Here is a 23,434-nt window from a genome sequence, read left to right as displayed (position 1 = left end):
ATAATAACACGAAGACCATAAAGGATATGCACTGAGGTGGTAAGACTTGTTAATAACATGATAGATTAATGGAAGATATGGCTTCAAACAGAATTAAATGGAGGAACAAGATTCGCTCAGCACACCCAAGAAAGGAATAGAAGGAGATGGTAACCTTGTTTCGGTTAACCTATTTAAGTCTAAGAAAGGAACCATCTCATCGAAATGTTGTACAACTCTACACAACGTACCAACAAAGGTTTTAACCGAATACGCCCATAAATTTTATGTTTAAAGCAGCAGGAATGATAATACCTTCTAACAAAACATTTACGTGGAAAATCTATTTTTTTGGCCACATTTGATTGTAGAAAAATATTCACTTTCTTAACAATCATTTGTCTGGAAAAGTGCACAAAAATGGCCATCATACATCCAAATTTGAGCAACAATTGCATCCTCTTTTTTTCTTTTTTGTTGGTATGCCTTGTTTGGATATTGGTCATTTGTCTTCAACCATTGGGCTGTATTAATATCAAACAAAAAAGATGACTATGATTGTCCTAGGGAATCAACCAAGAAAAATTAGAAAAAATACGGTCAGGATCCGTAGACTCGTGAAAAGTGAACTCAAATGTTTACACACAAGCCTGACAGTGTATATGTGAGATCACATACAAATGGTCGAAATTGTGTGTGAAGAAGATGTGAGTTCAGTTACATGAGTCTGGATCCCTACCCTATTGTATTTTAAAATGCCTTTGTGGATGGTTCAATAACGTGCAAGGACCACATTGAAACTACCTAAGGTTTTGGCCTAACAATAAGGCAAAAACATGAAAGAATATCTGGCATTGTCAAAATCCTTGCTTTGCTTTTGCTGTAACAATTAAGGCAAAGACAAGAAAGAGCATCTGCTTTTGGTACCTCTTGTCGTGTAGCATAAAGTCCTAAGTCTCCAAGTCATGTACATAACTCATTTCTACCTTTGATAGAGTCAACTTCCAAGTCTTCACTCGACCCTTACATGTCGCATTATTGACATGAATAGATCCGTAAGATGAAATTCAACAATTCGTTGAGGTTGCATCCAATATCAGAGCAAGAGATCAAGAAAGGATACGTTGATGAACCAAAATTTGTAACTTCGTTTGATATTTATCATACAACAGATCAAGAAAATATAGCAATCATGTTTGGCACAGATTATTCTCAGTGTGAAAAGGTCTTGATGGATTCCTATGTAGAGCTTCATGTCACATACACACACCATGCTTACAGAGATACAGATCATGCTTTATTCCTATGGAATAATATCATTATTACAACCATAAACATACCTACTTGAGAGAATTAAATTATAATTACTCCCAAAAATCGAAGGGAGGTTTACACGAGAGTGCAAACAAATGAAGCGTGCAGAAGAATCTTGATTATCACCTTAGTAGAGCAACTCCTCAAAAACAGGATCTACAGATTTTCCCCACTTCCCATGGTACAATTCTAGAAGCTTTTCCGCTGGTGTCACACCTGCCATTAAAAAAAACAGGGCACCAATAATGCATCTAATTTTGTCTAAAAGGAAACCAATTTACATACCATATACAACCCAAACGGGGGGAAATTACTTGAGGTTTGTTATTGAGGAGGAAAATAATGAAGAAATGCGATGGTAAATCTAAATTAGAGTTTGGAAGAGCCCTAATCCCTTATATTTATTTTTGGGTAAAGTGTTAGTCGTTAGCGAGGTGAAGTTGGGTTCAAGGGAGTCTGAGCCTATGACATGGGAACAACACTCCACACATCCTACGAACTTAACTAAGTTGGCACTTCAACCTGACCCTTTATTTATATGTTGCAAAAAGAAACTAGGTACCTTCACAGCAAGAAATATTGACAGCTACATCAATATTTACTTGAATGACTAATGCGCCCCTTCTACATGATAATATGAAATATATACCACTGCCCAGTAACAAAACTCAGTAGATTCAGCGCAAATAATCTATAGAGGATACAATGGGTAACTTCGTTATTCTAAAGTTCAAAGTCATTCATGCAAAAAAACTTTAAAGAAACAAAATTCCACACGTGCATAAAAGGTGATCCACCAGACAGTCTTCAATAATTTGGGAAGTGTGATAAACTCCACAATCAACATCAACAGAGAAGAATTACAGAGCTATGTCTATATAATATGGACGAACTGGAGAAATTTATATGCTACTATGTGTGTTGTAATAAAAATATCTAGGTAACTTTGAAAGTAAAGAGCTGTAACATAACTCCAGAATTGTAAGTAATTAGATATCCAACCTTCCTGAATGAAGGCAAAATACTTTCAAGTGAAGATAAAGAGTCTTCTCTAGGAATTGTAATCCTAGAGATCATAATCCCATATCATTTCTTTCTCCAAACCCTCTCCACGCGTCGTATCCCTGCTATCTTTCTTACATGCCCATGTAAGTCCTTTCTTATAAATATTATTTTCCCATCAAGAATTGTGTGTAGCAATTCATCCATCTTTTCCTAAAATTGTCCGCTAAAACTCTCGTCTAATCCTACTAGAAATAAGAGCTGATGGAGTATTTCTTATCCTAAGAATAGTTCGATTGGCATAAGTCCAACATTTACTCCATGATTCATACAACACCATTTCCCAAAATCTCTCTACCACTATACCAACCCAAATTTTAGGATCATCATCTCCTTTTATATAATAGCTCATATTTCCCTCACCTAGTTGTCGAACATTTTACCCACCATATCTCACTTGTAGACTAGCTATCTTAATTCTCATTTTATCAATGCATCAACCAACTCCCACTCCTTATCTTTCGAAGTCCTTAAGGTTCAATTGGCCATAGGATCCTATTTTAGTGGACTAGCTACTTTACCAAAATTTGTCCAGCCTAGAGTAGGAACCCTTGTTTACAATATGAGCACCATTGTGATGCTTTGTTTCAAGAGGACACAACATGCTGTTTCCAGAGAATGCCCTAGAATGAGTCATAGCAAGATCGGACCCATGTTAATGCTTTGACTCACAATCCTCTGCCTGTATCCTGACTACGGACCAGAAATGCAAGCCTAATGTTCGCAAGGTAAGTTAACATGAAGAAATTTATTACTTTTGTTACTATTGAAAAATGGGGAGACCTAAGGATTTCTTATCCTTACATAAGTGCGCACGCTACATATCGAAAATAATTTGTTCAACTTTAAATGCATTACCTGTCCTAACCACTTCGGTCAATGCATTCAAGAATCCTGTTTCCTTGTAGCCTCTTCTTTCCAAGCCATCCTGCATTAAAAAAACGTTGATGTATGTTATATGAAATTAGTATTGAATCTAGAGAATGGATCTGCACAATCATTGCTTGTCTAAATTACCTTTGCCAACTTTAGAACGTCTTCTGCAACATGCCTCAGCAGTGAATCCCGAAATGGTGTATTTAGACCATCCTTTGGTACCTATTATCACTTTGCAGTCATTGCAATTAGAAATCTCTATTTCGGATAGATGTTGAATTATATGGATCTCAATTTCATGCACCCAAGAAGGATGTAAGTCATCCTGTAACAAGACCGAGTGATGATCTGACGACAATGTGCAACTAAAAATATAATAGAAGCAATACTAACATGACCTGAAAATAGCTTTCCCGTGTGATCAATTCAAAACTCAGCCAAATGGACCTAATATTTTCACATTCAAACCAGTGTTTAAAAGGAATTTTGGGGCATATGCCTTCAAGCTCACATAAGAGCGAAGCTTCACCAAACGCCATGAGGCTTTGGTAGAAAAGCATGAAAGCCCATTACGATTGCTCCTTATTCACTGAGGCTCTAAGTATGGCACATGTTTCACACCTTAAACCTTGCGCATACGCTGGTGGTGGTAATTTAAGTTCTTTAAGTCACAAACAGAATATTCAAGATGAAATTTCTCCCCTTCACAAGGCCCAAAGAAAGCTGGAGAAATTTAGCAAGGCTGGGAAAGCTACAGGGTCCCATGTCTATATGACAACTCTTGGGCTACTATTGTACCATTGTTATTGTGAATAGTCATGTACTGTATACAATACGAAAACTCTTAAGTAGGCCCATATCATCTCCCCGAATCTATAAAAGGGGGAAAGATCCATAGGGAATAGGGAACTCCTTGATGTCATTGGGAGGCTGACTTGGGATACATTATGGGTTCGCTCAAGTTTTGAATGGACACTAAGCTGGGAAGGAGCTAGGTTAGTGATAGCTGGTATCAAAGCCAACTCGATAGAAGTCAATGGCTAAACTTTATAGAACGTAAGTATTGGGGCTGCACTTATGAGGTGTTATCAAATTCAGGTCTTGTGACTGAACAATGTCGTCCCAGGTCAACAACTCGCAAACCATCGTGGATCCAACCAACGGTGATGACGACCCCAAGGGAAGGTGGGAGAGGTCAGAATCAGTGGAACTAGAAAGGCATGCCACCTTGGAAGCTAGGATCAAGACGATGGAGAAGCACCAGGTAAGATGGAGCTTGCCTTACTAATGGAGAGAAGTTGGAAATTTTGATTTAGGAATAACAAGGGTATGTTGAAGTGGACCAACAAACAAGGTACAAAATGGATTGCTTAGGATTGAGATGCGATAACTTATCAATGTTCCCATGGGTTAGGACCAAAGTTTAAAATATCGGAATGTATCAGAATCGGACAAGACCTATACGAAACATTGGAACATTGAATGTTTCGGGAATGTATCAGGTATGCACCAGAATATTTCGGTTTGCATCAAATGTATTGGCCGACACCGTATCGTTTTTTTCATTAACCAAAACATTCAATCGATACAATATTTTAAACCTTGGTTGAAACCAGAGGTATGCTTAGAGATTGATGGCCCAATTTTAGGATGTTAAAACTAATGTGGTGGTCTTGGAAAGGTTGTGGCCAATGGCACTATGGTTACGAGGGAGGTTGCCAAAGAAAACGTTCTTGAACCAAGGCCATATGGTTATGCCGGAGACGAGAAGGGTTGGAGAATGCCGCACAAAAAATGGAGAACCACTTCAAGGTGATCAAACTTGAAGATGATGAGTATTGCATGGATGCAACGGTTACGCACCTAAGGGACGACGCAATGCTAGGGTGGCATCGACACTGCACTAACAAAGAGCAAGGTCTTTGCACTATGCAGACATGAGAGGACCTCAAGGAGGCTTAGGGAGAAATTTTTGCTAGAGAATGTGGATTATGTGGGAAAAAGGATCATGTATCATTAGCAAATTGGATTGATACGGAAAAATGTCAAGGAATTTTTTTTTCGGAGTAAAGATATTTTATTGAAAAAAGGGAGGTTAAGATGACTAACTCGAGGGGTACAAAGAAGAACAAGAGGAAAAAATACAAGGACTACTACCCAACACAATACTACCTCTACTAAAGATTACACACCCTATCTCATCTTACAAGAAAATACCCTTAAAATCCTTGAAAAGTTTACACCAAAGGTATATCAAAGCCATGGACAATCAATAAAATCATGCACAGGAAACTCTTTTCCTTCAAAAACATGTCCATTCATTTCCTTCCATAGATTCCAACAGATGACAAAAGGTACCAAACCCCACAACGCACGCTTGGATTTAGAGGAGTCAATGTTGTTAAATAGCATATGCAACCATGTGCGACCAACACGTGTTGTTCGCATATGCAATTTTGCACATCGCATATGCTACAAAAAAAATTATGACCATTGGACAATATGTCATCGCATATTTTTCAGATAGCATATTTCTGGATATGCGATTTTTGTTTTGAAATAGCATATGTGATCGCATATTCGCATATGCGACCACATTTGACAACACTGGGAGGAGTTACCCTGGAATAACCCGGATCCAAAACGATCATGAATGGATGAAGGACCTCCACACCAAAATGTCAAGGAATTGGACACTAGGTTCCTCAACATCGCAAACATGAGTAAGAAAGTCGAGATTTATTTATGGATAACATTAAATTTGGGGTGGAATAAGAACTACATTACTAGGGGCTAAAGACTTTTCTTTGGCTATTGCAGTGGTGGAACACCTACTTGATCATGGCAACAAGGGTTGGATTTACCAAGGAAATGGGTACAGTTTAACAAATTATGAAGCAAATGGTGGGGAGGGGAGAGCATGGGGCCAATGAGGGCAGACAATAAGGTAACCAAAGTAAGGAAAAGTAACCTACGAAGCTATCTATATGCTTCAAGTTTGGTGGAGATCCAGGCCATAAAACGCCCATGGAGGAAAGCTATGAACGTTCCAAGAGCAGAGGAACCCATGAAGGAAGGAGTTGAGGACCTAAAGTTTGACGCTCTTAGGTTGGTCAGCAAAATTCAAAGGCTATAATAGGGGCGAAGCCATGAGAAAGGGGCTGATGTCCTTGGACTTGGTCGACATGGGAAGATAAGCAAGCATTGGTGAAATATGTACAACCCACAATTTCAAGTCCAAGAAGGAAGCAAAGAGATCAGGTCTCAATTGGTGAAGAACTCAAGCAACAGACAGTTCGTCAAACTCGGAGGCAACATCTACTTGCAAGAAGCGAAGGACATGAAGGTTTCATGTTGATAGATGGACTGACACAACCAACTTTACAACAATACACTCAAATTACTATAAGGTAGTCTTGGGTATAGAGTTTTACTTGAGGCGAAAGAAATCCCTATAATTTATCTCCAAATACCTATGATCAAATACGAGGGGTAAGTGTGAAGGCCAAAAAAGTTGGCAAGGGACAAATGACCCAAGGAAGCAATTTGAAAGAGGAAGAACAATGACCCAACAAATGCATCGACACAATTAGTTGGAAATGAGTTGTCGTGCACAAAGTGTTCAAGACGAGGTTTCTCCGCTTCACAAGGTCTAGAAAAGCTAGAACAATTTAGAGAGTCTAGGAAAGCTCTAAAGTATGCCTATTTACGTGGAGAAGTTTAAAAGATCCTCTTTCGTGGTAAATTTATCATAAACTCAGAGAATTATGGTTGTGAGCTATACAAAGTTTTCTTCCCATCACTTCTACAAGTATTCTCTTGATTGTGTGCAACTGCCGAAGGAGTCACAACTTGCAAGAACTCAGAGAATTCATTGGGGAAGACTGACCTAGGTCACATCTGGGTAAGCTCAACTGTTGGACAAAATGCTTGGTAAGAGCTAGGTCCATGATGCATATCTTATGAAGGACAATTTTTCCCTTTTTGTCCCACCAAGCCTTTGGTAAGGAATAATTAGCTATTATAGGCCAAAAAGAACCTACTAAAACATATATCCTTAAGAAATGAATCCATGTTTTATTTGTCTAAATTTTGAACTTCACATTATTTCTTAGGAATGTTCATATACCTTATTCCTCAGCATCTGTCTTTCTTCTGTGGTCCAATCGGCAATCATATCTAGTACATTTTGTAGTGAAACCTCATCGTATAACAAACCCACCTGTGCAAAAAAAAGAAAAAAAAAGAATCAAACTCCACTGATATTGCTTGACTACCAAGCACTTACCATCTACTAATGTTCATATGTATTTAAAGCTAAATGATTACTTTGGAAAATAAAGCAGAATATTGTTCACATAATTGTAAGGACATAAGAAATTTTGATGATAGAATTATACACAGCAAAGACAGTTGACCTTGGAACTGAAGGGTTCTAAAACAAGTCAGCCCAAGATGGAATAAATGAACTTTTATTAGTGCAGGTGTATCAACAGCAGCCAAAGTGAATAATTCATTTTAGTTCTATTATCAATTGGGAGAGGCTTATTACTCTTCAAAAAAATCAATTGGGAGAGGGGAATTGAGGAAGGTGTTTCCCACAGAATAGAGTTGGCTGTGTTGCCAAGTAGAACGTGATATACTGATCATACTAAAGGGAAGATTCTATAAGAATACAAGAAAACAGGCCATGCCCAATAAAGTGCATGTCAATCTTGGAACATGGGGAAATAAAATATTTCACAAAATTTCAGGAAATATGTAAATGTAACACCTTGCAGTGAGCAAATTTTCCAAGACGAAGATGCCCAAATGGTGGAAGTGGCAAAACAAAAGAAAGACAATATGTTCATCCAAGTAAACCAAGGAAAAGCTCAAATAAATGATCAAACAAATCAAGTCAGACTAGGATGGTTGGCCAAGTACCAGAAATACCATCAAGTATCAACTGGGGTATTGGGGAAAAAGTTCTAAGCAGACAAGGGTAAGGCTGAAAAGAACATGGAATCAATTTACCGGGGAAAGAAGTGAAGAAGCATGCCTTAACAGAAAATATGGTCTTTCATAGCATGGAATGGTGTTACAAAATTTGAGCAGCAGACCACAAACAATTATGATAAGATATGTTTATCAATTTTGATTATGTTAAAATAATAAATCACAAGTAAACATTTGTATTGCATGCCTGTCTCACGTCAAAAGTGTCCAAGGGCATCCTCATCATGGTTTAAAATCTCGTTTCTATCATTTTTTTCAAAGACCAAGACATACAACGACATCAACAAGGTTCCTTCTCTCTCTGTATGTGTGTTTTTCTCCCCAGATCTCCCTTGTAGATTAGGAAAAATCAGAAAAAGAATTATCGAAACCTTATTGTTTCAGTTTGGATGTTGTTTTGTCTAGGCCAACTAAAATTCCGAAATGTTTCATACGGAACGGGACGAAATTTTAAACCATGATCCTTAGCAAAATAGCTTATTCACATATAGGATTTATACATCCATCCATATATCTGAACAAGTCTAATAATGTTATATTTAAGAGGATCGTCATCCAGACATGCAACCAAGGTGTACACTATTAATAAAGAGATCAAGAAAGCCAAATACCCAAAATGCTGGCAATGCGCATAATCTTCTCCAAGGCCCCCCATCAGCACCCCTCATCTCCAAGTATCTCTTCAGTCTTACCTGTATGGAAAGATCACCATATAGCTTACTTGAGGCACTGCTACTGGAAAATAAATAGATCAATATTTAGCAGAATGTCATCATATACGTGTATACAAACCTCAGGAAAAATTGTAGTCAGGTGGTTCTCCCAATCATTTAGTGTTGGCAATTCCCCTGGAATGGGAGGAAGTTTTCCTGCCATAAAATCCTGAAAATACAGACAAGCATTATGTCTCAAGTGAACATTTTGGTTTTGACAAGTACCTCAAGTAAATCATTGGCAAGAGATATAAAGGATAGATGGATACTCGGAAAGACAGTCCAGAACAGTCGATATACTTCTTATTTCGATAGACAAAATACATAGGAACATCAAGGGCGTAGTCCACATATTGCTCAAACCTGCAACAGGAAAAACAAGAATGAATCTGAAAAAATTAACTACAGATGGATAAAAAGTAGATTCCAGCATTTGTATCGTAAAAATACTAAGCACAGTAATTGAGAAAATCGCATGTTGAAGTAAACAATTTAAGCAGGCTGAAGAAAATAACAGACAAGTGGTTCAATTTGACTTAAAATGGAAAACAGTCAGAAAGCAGTACATGGGAAAAATCAAATCACTCTCTGTCTGGTACAAAATTGGCCTAGACTAATTAGATGAAGTGAGAAGAATTAAACATAAAAAGGGGGGAAAGAAGAAGGTGAAAGAGAGAGAGATACCTAAAACCAAGCATAATTATTATTAAAAAAATTATATGAGCATAAATGAGATTAATGAGAACCTCATATGTCATACACTAAACATAGTCTTCCAATTATACATGTTATAATGCCTGAGCACGAACAGAAGACACATACCAACACCAAAAAGTCCAGATATACATATAGCACACCCGAATCAAAGGTACAGCTGTGCCAACAGGCACATTATAAAAATTAGCGGAGACCTCTCTTTTTTCCATAATTAACAGAGACCTCATAAAGAGAAAAGGAGAATCCAATAAAGAAAAATAGGTCGAAATGACCTTCAACAGAGAAAAGAAAAAGAAAAAAATGGAAATGACTTCACAACAAGAAGAATAACAATTAACTCAATCTAGAGAAAAATATCAAAGAACAACAAACTAAAAACTCTATAAAAATCAGCATCTAATTTTTTCAGAAGTATAAATTTATTTTGGAAAAGAAGCAAGTCAAGAAAAAAAATATCGTAGAAAATAGACACTAAACAAAGACCAAACACAAGATCCCATCTCAAACAAGAAATCCTTAAAGGCTCTTTGATCGACAGAGGAATCATCTTGGGCATCTGCTTCTTCCCCATCGAACACTATCCTAATTTCTTTCCTTCAAAATTCCCAATAAAATTGTTATGGGAACGAAGCATCATAAGAGGCATCTCTAAGAGAAGTTTCTGGAACACCAGCCGTTAACTCTCAAAAACTAATCTCAGCATTTTTAGGAACATATACCAAATTGAGGAAACAAGGGATTCCAAATTCCCCCATCCAAGCTATAATGAAGCCCTAGATGATCTTAACACTTCAGGCAAAAATCAACAATAAGCCAATTCCGATAAACTAAGTGTACAGGAGGAAATACAAGCATAAAAGGCCATTCTGGTTGGGACTTTTGATCCAAAAACTCGACAAGAACACAAGGTGGAATTAAAGCATCTTACCACTTCAGATCCAGACCCAACGTAAAGAATATTCATTCAAGAGGTTCTTACCTTCAGAACATTTCTCCACACATTGTGACCATAAGAAATTATGGGGAGACCACTCTCCCAACCAAGCATACTAACTTCTTACTTGGATATGATGATCTTGCTCTAAAGACTCAAATTTTCAACACCACACCCCCAAAGCCATTTTCCAGGAAGTGCAATATTCGTGGATCTAGGACACTTACCTAATCCCAAATCCTCCCGCAATCTCAGGGTCCAAATGATTTCCCAATCAAACAATATGAGCATTCAACAAAATGTTCATCATCAATCTTTCCAACCCCTTACCGATGGTAATCAACATAGAAAAATGTGACACATTATAATCATCAAGAATGGAGAGATTACTTACCCCCACCCCTGTTAAAAAATAAACAAAAAACAGATAGTGAGGTTTCCAATAGGCTAGTCTCCTACAAAATTTCTCAATGAGAAGGTCCCACAAAAAGTTAAAGACTGTTGCGCCAGCCCCAGAAGAAAAACCAAGACATTTCGACTAAAAAGAAGCCATGCCATCATAGTCACCAAATCAGGGTCTCAGGAATAAGTCAGCAAGGTGAAAATTTGGTAAAATCAGGAAGAAGAAAAAAAAGGTGGAAAATTCAAACTAGGGTTAGGGCTGTGTAATTGTTCCTACTAAGTGGTGCTATCATATTATATCATCTACTCCCATATTAAACTCAATAACAGATCACCAAAATCCATATTAATATCATCCATTCATCCACAAAAACTAAATACTAGTTTGCGACACATTCAAGGTTTGCATTGTTAAAAATATTAAAAGATTACAATCACGAATCCAAGTTAGGATCATTAATCAGTCATGATCATTAAATTCCTTGGCATTCTCATTTGCATCATCATTATTTGATGCTCATCAGTAAAATGGTCACTATGATCTTTACCAGGGTCATCTCTCTTACCACTACATTAAGATCATCTTTTATTTTTTCCGATTTAATCACAAAATACCAGTTTAATCATGAAGTTCATAAAATGAAAAAGTGATTTATTGAAAAGTTGAGAGTATATCATTGAAGGAAAATGTCGTGATTTAATCGTGACTTTTCCAATGCCGTAGAATTTGGTAACGATGAGCCATAAACCAAGATATTTGCAAACTCTCAATGTTATTTATAACCCCACCCCAATGACGCTGCTCTTATCCAGATTAATGTTCAATCCTCAAAACAGTTGATCTATTGATGCCCAAACAAAATGGAATGTTCACCAGTAAATTGCAAATGTGAAACAATCATGTTCGCACTATGGCTTAAAACGGGTCGGATACGGGACGGATATTATTGTGTCCATATCCATATCCGAATTCATATTCGAATCCGAATCCAAATCCATTTTACTTTTATTAAAACCATATCCAAATTCAATCCGAACGAATTTATTGATTCGGTTTAAAATTACTTTGCAATGTAACTAAATGGTGACTGAACTCAAGACCTCTCCATTTTAAAGAGAGGCCTTGATCATTACACCCAACCGTTGTTGACTGATGAAAGATGATTTAAAAAATATAAGAATACATCTTGCAAAGTAATATATCATTCGGATCTTGGCAGATATAGGGATGGAACTATATTTGACTCGGATTCAACTCGGGTCAATGGACATCAACCCATATCCGAACCATATTTTAATCGGACATACTTGATGAAACCAAACCCGCTAAATTCGGATTCAAATCACTTGGATTTTGGATAAAATCCGTACCATTTTAAGCCCTAGTTCCCACCCCTAACATCAAAACCTTTCAAAATACTCTTTTTTTTTTAAAAAACATTGTCCCCAGTGCCTCCACAACCAAAAGTCCAAAATAAACATAAAATGAGACAAAGGATCCCCTTGCTTCAAACCCCTTAAACTCTTAAAACTGCCAGTTGTTGAAGCATTCACTAAGATCGAGAAGAAAGTAGAAGAAATGCATTTATTTATCCATCTTCTCCACTTTGAGCCAAAGTTCAATATCTTAACAACTAAACAGATCATATCTTTATCCATCCCTGATTTCATCCTAGAATGGATGCACTCATCAGCTTTAATACAAAACTACTTAACTTTCCAAAGAAATACTAAGCCTACTATTTAATCATCATTCACACCTTCTTCTTTTTTTTTATTGAGAAGATGAAGAAAGGAACAAAGGTACAAATGGAAAGGTTGAGATGACCCTCCCAAAAAAACAGAAAAACCAAATCAACACAAAAGCAAAACTAAAACAAAACAAGACCGACCACCATTAAGGCATTTCAATGCTACAAATAACCTCCCACCGAGAGAAAAAATCCTTTAAAAAAAAACCTCTAAACTCTTTAAAAATTTTGCACCAAAAGAATAATAGCCTAAGGATTAATCTAACCAATTCTTGCAACGACTTTGCCTTCCCTTGAAAAGTTCTAGCATTTCTTTCTGACCAAATTCCCCAAAGCACCATGAACGACATTAAACTTCAAATAAGCTTCTTTGCATGACAAAAACTCATCCCCAGTTGAAGCCACTCCCCAAGGACTCCTCTAATATATCTCGGAACCCAACAACTCACCCCCAAACGAAGAAAAGACATGGTCCCACACCGTCTTTGCAACCTCACAACGAACAAGTGATTAGCAGACTCCTCACTTAACAAACACATGCAACATCCGTTTAGACCACTTAAACCCCTTTTCATAAGAAGATTTTGTGTTTGAATTCTCTCCCAAACTGTCAACCAAACGAAAAAGCAACCTTGGATGGCACCCTAGGACCCAAAACCACGACATGAGGGAAAGTCAATTCTCCATTCCTACTTAGATCCCTATAACGCACAAAAGGCACAAAATGCAATGCTAGGGATCCCCAATTTCATCCTAGAATCTATGCACTCATCAACTTTGATAGAGAAGCTTAAAGGAACTTTTCAAGAGAAATACCTTGCCTATTATCATCTTTAATCATCATTCACACCTTTACTCTAGCAAACAGTGCACCTAAAATCTAGTACCATGACAGAACTTGATTCTACACAACCACAAAAGGCACCAGCTTCCAAATAGCTATGTGAGCCCATTGTTGAAGGATAAAATGGTTACTAACATTATGAGTGCTATAAACTAAAGAAATTACTTTTTTTTTTAACTTATTCCAAATAAACAGGAAAATAAATTATCAAGTGGCTCTGCAGAATTTTTTACATTTTTTGACACAGAACGAATCATGCAAGTTTGGCAAAACCATTGTTAAGCACATAATAGTAGACCATCAAGAATTTAGAAAAGAGAAATACAAAAACATAGCTTACCCAAAGGAGTCATCAAAAACAAACGGAAGCATTCCTGCACGGTTGTTGTCTGTATCAGTCCAAATATGGCTGTGGAAAATGAAAATGTTAGATACAACCACCTTGAGCATATAATTATTACAATCTGATACAATATAATATATATGGGAAGCATTTGAAAGCCCTAAAGAGGGCCAAACATTTTTCAAAATAGCCGTTAGAAGTTTTGGAATGAGCTGATTTTTGGTGAGGATGATCTCTATAGTGAAGAGATCATCCTCACCAAAAATCAGCTCATTTGAAACTTCTAAGCCTAGTTTACAAGTTGACAAATCGTGGACCGTCCGATTTTTGTAAACAAGTTTTGATGCGGTTAGAAGTGATGAGGAGATCATCCTCACCAAAAATCAGCCCATTCCAAAACTTCTAACCCATACATTGAAAAAATGTTTGGCTCTCTTTAGGGCCTCCGAACACCACCCTATATGTATGCATATACATATATATGCCGACAAGTAGCGGATAGAAACCTTCTCATGCTGAGATAACCATTTGGCTTGCCTTCAGTGAAAGGTGAATTTGCAAATAGAGCTGTTGCAATCTGTTTCCGATGCTACACTTGTCAGATGACATGGAATAGAGTAATTTCTAAATAATAAAGCAGATGGATCACATTTCTCACAGGTTGCAAAGCAAGACCAGCACGAAATTTTCTGATCATGTCTACTTCAGAGCTGAAGTCCAAATTAACCTATTAAAAATAGAAATTGATGCCCATTAGTTTTTCCAATTTGTTTGATGCCCTATTATTTATTTACTGGCCTCTACACCAACAAAGAAACTTCAACTAGAAAGCATGGTTTTCCTGTGAAGTCATGAAATAGAACAATAAAATTCTTTAAAACATTTAAAAAAGCCTTCAAAAATCAATTAGGAAAGACATGAACGCCATAAATGCAAATTTCTCACCTGAACAGTACATGTCCTGAACATCATATCAAGCCCTAGAGAGCCAACTTTTGGCATGTAATTCCTCATGATTTCATACCTTCCCTGAGCCACAAATGAACTCTCAGTAAAGCAATCATTGCAGAAATGAGAAATGCATAAGAGTCTCTTCTAAAGCTCAATGAGAATAGGTACGATATTCAGAGTGAAAACTGAAACTGGATTGCGGAATGTGACAAATGTCAGATTTTCTGAGAAACTTGAAATATCAAAGAATATAGATCGTAAGAAATTTTAGTTAGTTAAAGAAGGCCTAATGACAGCAATATTGGCTCAAGCCAGAAGAAAGAGGAATATCCTAACCTCTCTTAAATAAATCAAATGTGGACTAACTCAAGATGCATGTATTTGAACATGTTTGAATGTAGATGTTACTGCCTATAAATGCAAGAATATATATCACATATACATATATGAGAACATAAGTAGGCATCCATAACCATATTTGCGAACATCATTCAATATAGTCCGAAAACAAAATCAATAATACCTTGGGCATTATAGGTATGTCTTTGAGTCCCCACTTGGGTTGGAAACCAATTCCTAAAAATCCAATTCCCATTTCTTCTGTAACAGCTTTGACCTGCGATACGGTAGCAAGTGGAAGAAATTGATACAAGTTTAATAGAAATGATAGATCTCATGAAATCCCAAAAACTAAAACCTTTTTCTCACAAAAGTAAGGGGCCGTCGTCCTCAAAAAAGAACATTAAAATTGCATTCCCAACTGGCCAAGTAAGGAAAAAAATAAAGAACACAAACAATCTTTTTTAAATAAAGAACATTGCAAGTGACAGAGTTTTTCTCAACAACAACAAAAATGGAGAACATTTAAACTCAACTGAGTAAATAAGAAGTGAAGCAAAAAACAAAAACAAAAAAAGTTAACGAGGACTATAAAACCTTCCCATTATTTAGTGGATAACGAATCAGGTCATTAAAGTACAGCATCTAAAGTGTACTAGCATCTTCTGTTTATTTTATTTATGCAGTGTAAGCTCATTAAGATATTATAATTTTGTCATACTTTATTACTAACTCAAGTAAGGGTTAGCTCTGTGATTTAGTGGCATCTTAAATATTTATAGCACTTGATTAAGAAAAAATCCAGGTGCAGAAACCTTCTTAAAAAGATCCAACCACTTATCACAGTTAGAAAAGAATTATATTCCCTTCCCAAACTAATTTATCTGATTTTTGTTCCTCGTCAATCACCTTTCCTTTCTTTCAAACAGTTCTCATATCTTCAAATCCCTTCCCAATAACTTAGTTATCATACTCCCCCCTCAAATAGTTTACAACACATTTGACTCCCAAAACAGATCCAAATCAGAATAGGTTGCGTGCTTGTAACATGAGCTGGAGTTGAATCTTAGGTTTAGATCTGCCTCAAACCTGGCTTTGTATTGATCTCGGGCCAAGATAAGGATCCACATGGCTCAACCCATTTCATGCCCTATCACTCTAAAGTCTGGACCTACATTGCTCAAGTATCATTTTGGTAATTCTCAATGATAATATTTTTACCAGATTGTCGATATCACCTCCGAATCCCACCTGAATAGAAAATCCTAAAAAAAATACCTCTAAACTCCTCATGCAACTTAGACCACCAAAACAACAAACCCATAACAGAAATGATGACATCTGGAATTGATCACTCCTTCCCTTCAAAAAGCCTACGTTCATTTCCATCAAAATGCCCCAATAAACATCAAAATAAGTCAAATATCAAGTCTTCATCTAGAGTTAAAAGCATTGGTCCGCCAAGAGAAAAAAATGACAAAATCAGGGAACTAGGAAAACACCATGACATATTTAAGATAAATAGAAACTGGGACCAAATCCCAAGCAAAAAATTACATTGAATTAGGACATGATTGACAGATTCCCCACTAGCCTTACAGATGTCACAAAAATTGATAGATGGAATGCCCCTACTAACAATATGATCAATGGTAAGAATCCTATCAAGAGAAGAAATGAAACCTTTAACGGAATATTCTTTCCCCACACAAGGGTAAGAGGAAACTCATACACTGACTCATGGCCCATAGCATAATAAAATAACTTCATAGAGAATCTACCATCCTGACTACAGGAGCACACCTTATGATCCTCCACACCGCCACAACTTGGGACATCAAAGAGAACATAAGATTGGCAAAATCTTTAAGAGAATTAAAGAATTTTATTTTAAAAAATTGTGCACACCAACATAGTTCCATCAGTACGACTTTAGATCTATTTCTTTGTTGAATCCTAGATAGATTTCTATGTTCTCATTCTTAGAATTTTATAAAACTTCTACTTATCAAAAAAAAAAAAATTTATACCAAGTAAAATGCCACAGTGCCACCCAAATCAACGTATGTTTTGTCCTGTCAAAATATATGATTGTGGAGGATATAAGATTCATGGAGTTGTGAGTTGACTCATAAGTTAGACATCAACATCAATGAGGTTGTAGATACGAGAGAAGATGACAGCTGAGTTAGAAATGTGCAATCTTTGTATTTGAAAGGAGGGTTCTTTTTCTTTCAACGACACTTAAAAAGTGGACTGTAAATTTTTAGGTTTTCCTACACGAGAGACAAGTTGGGACATCGTGAGCTAGAGCTTTCCTTCTTTTTATAGGCTAGCTGTAATACTTAGATATACAAAGCACTCATTTTTTTTGGATTAATCAATTTTAGTAATTAAAACCAATCATATCTTACCCCTTTTTCATCTAATTTATCCTTATATATTTAGCCTCTTCTACTTATAAATATATTGACCTTCAATGATGTTGGCGAGAAGGTATTAATATGAGAATGTCATCACTGTCATCAAAGCCTTATCCCAAAAATTTGGGCCCGGTTGAATGAATCTTGTTCTTCCATCTAATTCTATTTGAAGTCATGTCTTCTATTAATTTCAAGAGAGTGTATATATGCTCTCACCACCTCATCCACATTCTGTTTGGTCTTCCTCTCAAATATGACAATTTCAACAGCACTAAGTGTAGAAGAATTTCTTTGTAAGCAAATGCAGAAGATATTAGTTCGATGCTTAATTATAACAAAGTATCGCAACCACTAAAGGATAACTTCAGAGTTCAATGGATACGCCGCTTAATAAAACTTAGTGATCACAATTGTTGGAAGAAAGAAGGCCAATAAAATAGAAGTATTGATCAAAACAAAAGTTTGTAAAATATATAAAATAAGAAAACTAAACCTTAAATCTTTCAAACCACTCACAAGGATGTGAACCAAAAACTTTCCAGCATTACAGCTTTCAAGATAGCACATACATCATTCTTTCTTTCACACGTAGATACTAAAAATAAAACAATTGGACCTGACCTGATAAAGGTGTGAATTAACCTCTGCACAAGTTTGATGTAGTGTTTCCAGTGGTGCACCACTCAGCTCAAATTGACCACCAGGCTCTAATGATATGCTTTGCTTCCCCTGCCCAATCGTAATGTAAAAAATCCCAAATGAAACACGACCAAAAAAAAAACCCAAAAGGAATAAGCATTCAAGCTAATTGACCTATTCATAACAAAAATATAATTAAAATGCACTCAGACCTACAAATCATTAGATGAAGACAAGCCTACTTTCTGCTCCAAACATGAAGTACCCATAACCATTTGAAAATAAGAAATTTATAGTATTAAGAAGTATTGCTTTCACCTGTTTGAGTCCAATAATGTGCTCTCCTTCCATTATTTTATCCCAATCAAATCTCTCGGCAAGAGCATAGAGCAAATCTGAAATTTGTTCATACTTCATAGGACGTAAAGTTCCAAACTCAAAACCAAACTTTTCATGTTCAGTACCTATCCTGCAAAGACAATGTCAAATATGATAAAAACTTAAAAGAGAAAACGGAGCCCCAAAACTATTAGGAAGGCATTTCGCAGTATAAATTCTCTTCAGAGCTCTTGTAAATTCCAAATAGAAAACATGACAGAGCCACAAAGGTAAATATTTATGAAAAAATTACAATAATTATTGTGAGATAAAAATGATGTGTAAAACTATGAACTTGTGGAAATTCTATAGGAAAAAGTTTAAGACAAGAAACATTAATATCAGAATACCAATTTGGCTTTCATAACAGGAAAGTCAATGAATAAGATTGTCTTCTTACTTAGAAGAGGAAATTTAAAAGGTTTTTATCGACTTTGAAAAGAATATGATAAATGGTGGTTTTGGATGAAAAGGGGGATTCTTGGCTATAATAAAGCCATTAAGGATATGTATGATAGAATTGAACGTATTATTAAAACAGTTGTTGGTGAGATAAGGTAATTCCCAAATAAGAACAATGAGATTAGTATTTTTTCTCCATTTTTTTTTTTTTTGGGAGGGGGGGGTTAAACTCACCCCACTATAAAGGTGACACCATTGAAGGCAAAGCTATATAGCATTCTCTAAATTCACTTGTATTCTCCCAAAACATAAACTCATTTGATCTTCAGAGTAAGATTGTAGGCAGAGCTCAAAAAGAAATATTCAACCCATTATTTGTCTCCTCTGCTCCACGTACTCAAGCAAAAAAATGAAAACTTTGAACCCGCAATTATTGTTGTTTTTATAAGAAAGGCGGGCTAATCATAATCTAACATGTTAAAAAGTTCCATGGCAACTATATGGTTTGTTGTGCCAATGTTGAATTATCATAAAGGATCAGCTAGAGAAGAAAGTGTCATATCAAAGAACTTGTGTGAGGCCCGACTTCCAGCTTTATTGACCTGCTTTGAAGGATATATTATCAATATTAATATTCTCTATTTTTGATAGTGGTGAATTATGGGTAAAAGAAAATAAGGGGAAATGGCAGAAAAAGAAGCCATTCAAACTTTTAGCCATTTTGTCTCCAAGTACTAGGGCAAAAATGAAAAGTTTGAACCCACAGTTATTGTTGTTCTTATTCTTATAAAAAAGGTGGGTTAAACATGATCTAAGCTACTAAAAGTTCCATGGCAATTATATGGTTTGTTGCATCAGTGTCGAATTATCATAAAGGATCAGCTAGAGACAAAAGTGTCATATCAAAGAACTTTTTGGCATGAAGCCTGACTTCTAGCTCTATTGACCTGCTAGGAAGGATATAATATCAGTATTAGTATTCTCTGCTAAAATAAGGAAGAAATGAGGGGAAATGGGGGAACGAGAAACCATTCAAAGTCCTATAACGAATTTGGGTCAAAATAGAGCTCTATCGATAGACATAAATAAATAAATAAATAAAATTTAAAAAAAAAAAATGACTTAAAAAGTGTTACCATATTGTATCATTAAAGAAGTTAAATCTACTTTGATAGTTAATAACTAGACTTTAAAGTGGCAAATCATTCAAGGTATGACACAATTGTATAATAATACTCATTTTTACAGAAGCATGTAGAGCTCTATATATTGTATACTAACAGAATAAATACCATATTCACAAAGAAATCACACTAGCAGTGAAAGTCAATATTCGGCCTATAAAAATGTTATATTGATAAACCATCATGCTTGCAGATGTCTACATGTCAAGGTTCATTTAAAGACCACAAAGCATTTCTTCAAAAATAGAAGTAATAAATAAAAAACGCACCTAAAGTTCTCCTTTGGTTTACACCCAGAAGCAAGGTATCTAACAAGATCTTCTTGTGTCAATGGTCCGGCAGCAATTACAGCATCCTCTGTAGGAGGGCTTGCAGAAACAATTAGCGGACACCCTCGTTTCAACCCTACACCATTTGAATGCTTCCATGGGGTTTTTGCAACATTCCACGCCGAAGAAGGAAAACCAACCAAACTTTCCATATTGTTTACCATGTTAAAAGCCACATGTCGCTCCATACCACATTGCAATGTATGCGAACGAACACAACCAGAAGGACCAATCTGGGAAAATAGAGCCATCGAACGGGCCTAAAAAGTTACCCACAATACAACTATTAATCCAATGAAGATGAAATGGGGTCATGGTTTATATCAAGAAACTGTTAAATATATTAGATATATACTGATTTGAAGAATGAAAAGAGCTTCTAAATGAAGTTGATTCCATTTCATTGCATCACATTGACCTTTGCTAACATTAATTGCTCCAGCACAGCACGAATTGATTATAAACCATGGAATGTATAAACAAACGCATGCACAGCTTGGTTGGATATAATTTTTTTTTATTTTGATCGGTAAGCCTGTTTTTAATGAAATTAGTAAAGCGGTGCTGGTGGAAACTGAACCCAAGTTTTTTTTTTTCCTTTTTTTCTTTATGGGTAGGTAAGCTGGAATTGAACCCACAACCTCACAGTTGCCTTGCAATGTGTCAAACCAACTGAGATATGGGTCTAAGCTCCTGAACCCAAGTCTATGGTATCATTACCCATAGAGTTTACCAACTAAGCTAGATGGCACCAGAAAAAAATTTGTTGTTATCACTGGGTAAGCATGTTTTTAATGAGATCAGTAACTCAGTGCCGACGAGAATAAAACTAACAAGACTATGGTATCATCACCCAAAGCCTTTACCAACTAAACTAGCTGGCACCTGCATTGGTTGGAGATCGGATTCTGCCAAAATTCAGTAAACTAACAAGAATTTTGATTTATTTAAACAACTTAAACTAAAAATGGATGTTCTTGAGAAACTCAAAAAGTAGTTGCTCCAGCTTGCGAACCAGGATGATCTTTGTCAAACAATATTATAAACAGATTCTCACTCGGATTATAAACAAATACCACTTTGGGGAATCATAAACAATATTTCAAGTACAAACTGAGATTAGATAACAATAATCTTAGAACAAACTTCACCTGAAAATCAAAATCCCGTAAAAATGGGGGAAAAATCAAAACTTTTATTTGGATTATAACAACCGCTTGTCGGGGAAAAAAAATACTCCAATCTAAGAATACATCAAACAAGCAGAAATTCAGAGAGTTATAATTGAAATCCTAAGATTTTTTTCAACTCGAGATTTGACGAAATCATGGCCCTTAACCGAACGAATAAAAAAAGAGATTGAAAGAAAGATCTAACCTTTCTTTCCCGAAAAATACGGAGACAGGAAGGAACAAATTCTAGGGCTCCAGACCACACACGTTCACTCTGTATGTCTCTCTTATATATAAAAATGCTCTCCTATATATATAAATGGAGGGCGCACTGAATGTGAATATACGTGTCGTTGTTTGCCAGGAAAAAAAGAGCACAAACGGTGATGCTGGCGATGAACGAAAGATAGATAAATATTATTTAGGTTGCATTATTTACTTTGAAGTGGACCCCCCGAACCTAGTTGCTGACACGTAAACACGTCTAAGAAATCTATGGTCATGTCTCGCGTCATAGACTCTTGCCACAGCCTCCGGCTGCGCTGCATGAATACAAAATATCACATAGAGTCGAAATCCCTTACGGCGCCCCGTTTCTATAGATATGAACGCTGTCTACGTGGCATAATTTGATTAGAAAATAAACAATTGGGCTGCATCAACTGCTTGTTTAAGAGTAAAAGTATTTTAAACACCAATTAAAACGTACCAATTAGACACCCAATTTATTTTATGAGAACAACACACCATATCATATCTTAAGTGTGTGTATATATATATATAAGGAGCTGCTAACGTCCATGAAGACGTTAGCATTATCCAATGTGTATTTTTCTAACAATACTCCTTTCCGTTTTGTCTTTTGATGAAAAAATAATGGCATACACAAAACAATGAGGGGTATTATTGGACAATGCTAATGTCCCATGAAGTATAAGTCGTTAGCATTTTCCATATATATGTGTGTGGTGATGTTTGGAGGCCTTAATACGAGCAAAACATTCTTTCAATTTATGTGTTAGAAGTTTTGGAGTGGGCTGTTTTTTTCTAAAGATGTTCTCTATGGTGAGGAGGATGTTTTTTTCTAAAGATGTTCTCTATGGTGAGGAGATCCTCCTCACCAAAAATCAGTCCATTTCAAAATTTCTAACCTCATCTTTAAAAAATTGAATAGTCCACGATTTTTTAACTTGTAAATTAGGGTTAGAAGTTTCAAAATAAGTTGGCTTTGTAGAGATAACCGGCACAAAAAGTCAACCCATTCCAAAGTTTCAAAGCCCTATTTTGAAAAATGTTTGGCCCATTGAGAGTTGCACTAATTAATGTATTTTAAAATGTCTCTTTTTTTAGTTTTAATCTACGTGATCCATCCAATAGAAACAAAAAATATTATCTTTAACAAAAAAATAGGGTTTCTATTGTCAAACTAACTTTTACTTTGAACACCCTATTATATGGAATTAAAAAATAATTCGCACATATATTTAAGGTACTCTATGTAAATGTTAATGGAGCAATATAAGCTCTTTATCTTTTATATATAGGTTAGATGTGGAAAAAAAGTTATAATTCAAAATTTTTTATACAGTGAGTTAATGACATACTAAAATAATAATTGATGGATGAAAGACCAAACTTGAATTTTAACATATTTTACTTTTAACTATATTAAATCCCAACCCCA

At 35.9% G+C, this 23,434-nt stretch overlaps 1 protein-coding gene across 3 annotated transcripts; it reads right to left on the bottom strand.

Annotated features, from left to right (window-relative positions):
• Positions 1-1,107: 1,107 nt before the first annotated feature.
• GSH1 (glutamate-cysteine ligase) lies at positions 1,108-22,136 on the bottom strand. Of its 3 annotated transcripts, XM_086436845.1 has the most exons (17): positions 21,956-22,136; positions 21,730-21,821; positions 20,519-20,838; positions 18,604-18,754; positions 18,268-18,375; positions 15,408-15,500; positions 14,879-14,962; positions 14,592-14,660; positions 14,440-14,510; positions 13,931-13,999; positions 9,212-9,305; positions 9,022-9,111; positions 8,841-8,921; positions 7,361-7,453; positions 3,373-3,556; positions 3,214-3,283; positions 1,108-1,509 (listed from the first exon to the last, which is right to left on the bottom strand). In XM_086436845.1, exons 3-16 carry the CDS (start codon positions 20,827-20,829, stop codon positions 3,219-3,221), a joined length of 1,563 nt encoding a protein of 520 aa, XP_086292971.1. In that variant the 5' UTR covers positions 20,830-20,838; positions 21,730-21,821; positions 21,956-22,136; the 3' UTR covers positions 1,108-1,509; positions 3,214-3,218. The 3 variants fall into 3 exon arrangements, with proteins under 3 accessions (XP_086292971.1, XP_086292970.1, XP_086292972.1); XM_086436844.1 differs by lacking the exon at positions 21,730-21,821 and having other exon boundaries at positions 21,956-22,135; XM_086436846.1 differs by lacking the exon at positions 21,730-21,821 and having other exon boundaries at positions 3,373-3,453; positions 21,956-22,132.
• Positions 22,137-23,434: the final 1,298 nt, after the last annotated feature.

The sequence above is a fragment of the Akebia trifoliata genome, chromosome 3 (assembly GCF_017979445.1).
Source record: "Akebia trifoliata isolate Shusen 1 chromosome 3, ASM1797944v1, whole genome shotgun sequence".
NCBI lineage: Eukaryota > Viridiplantae > Streptophyta > Magnoliopsida > Ranunculales > Lardizabalaceae > Akebia > Akebia trifoliata.
This window is presented reverse-complemented; position numbering and strand designations above follow the sequence as displayed.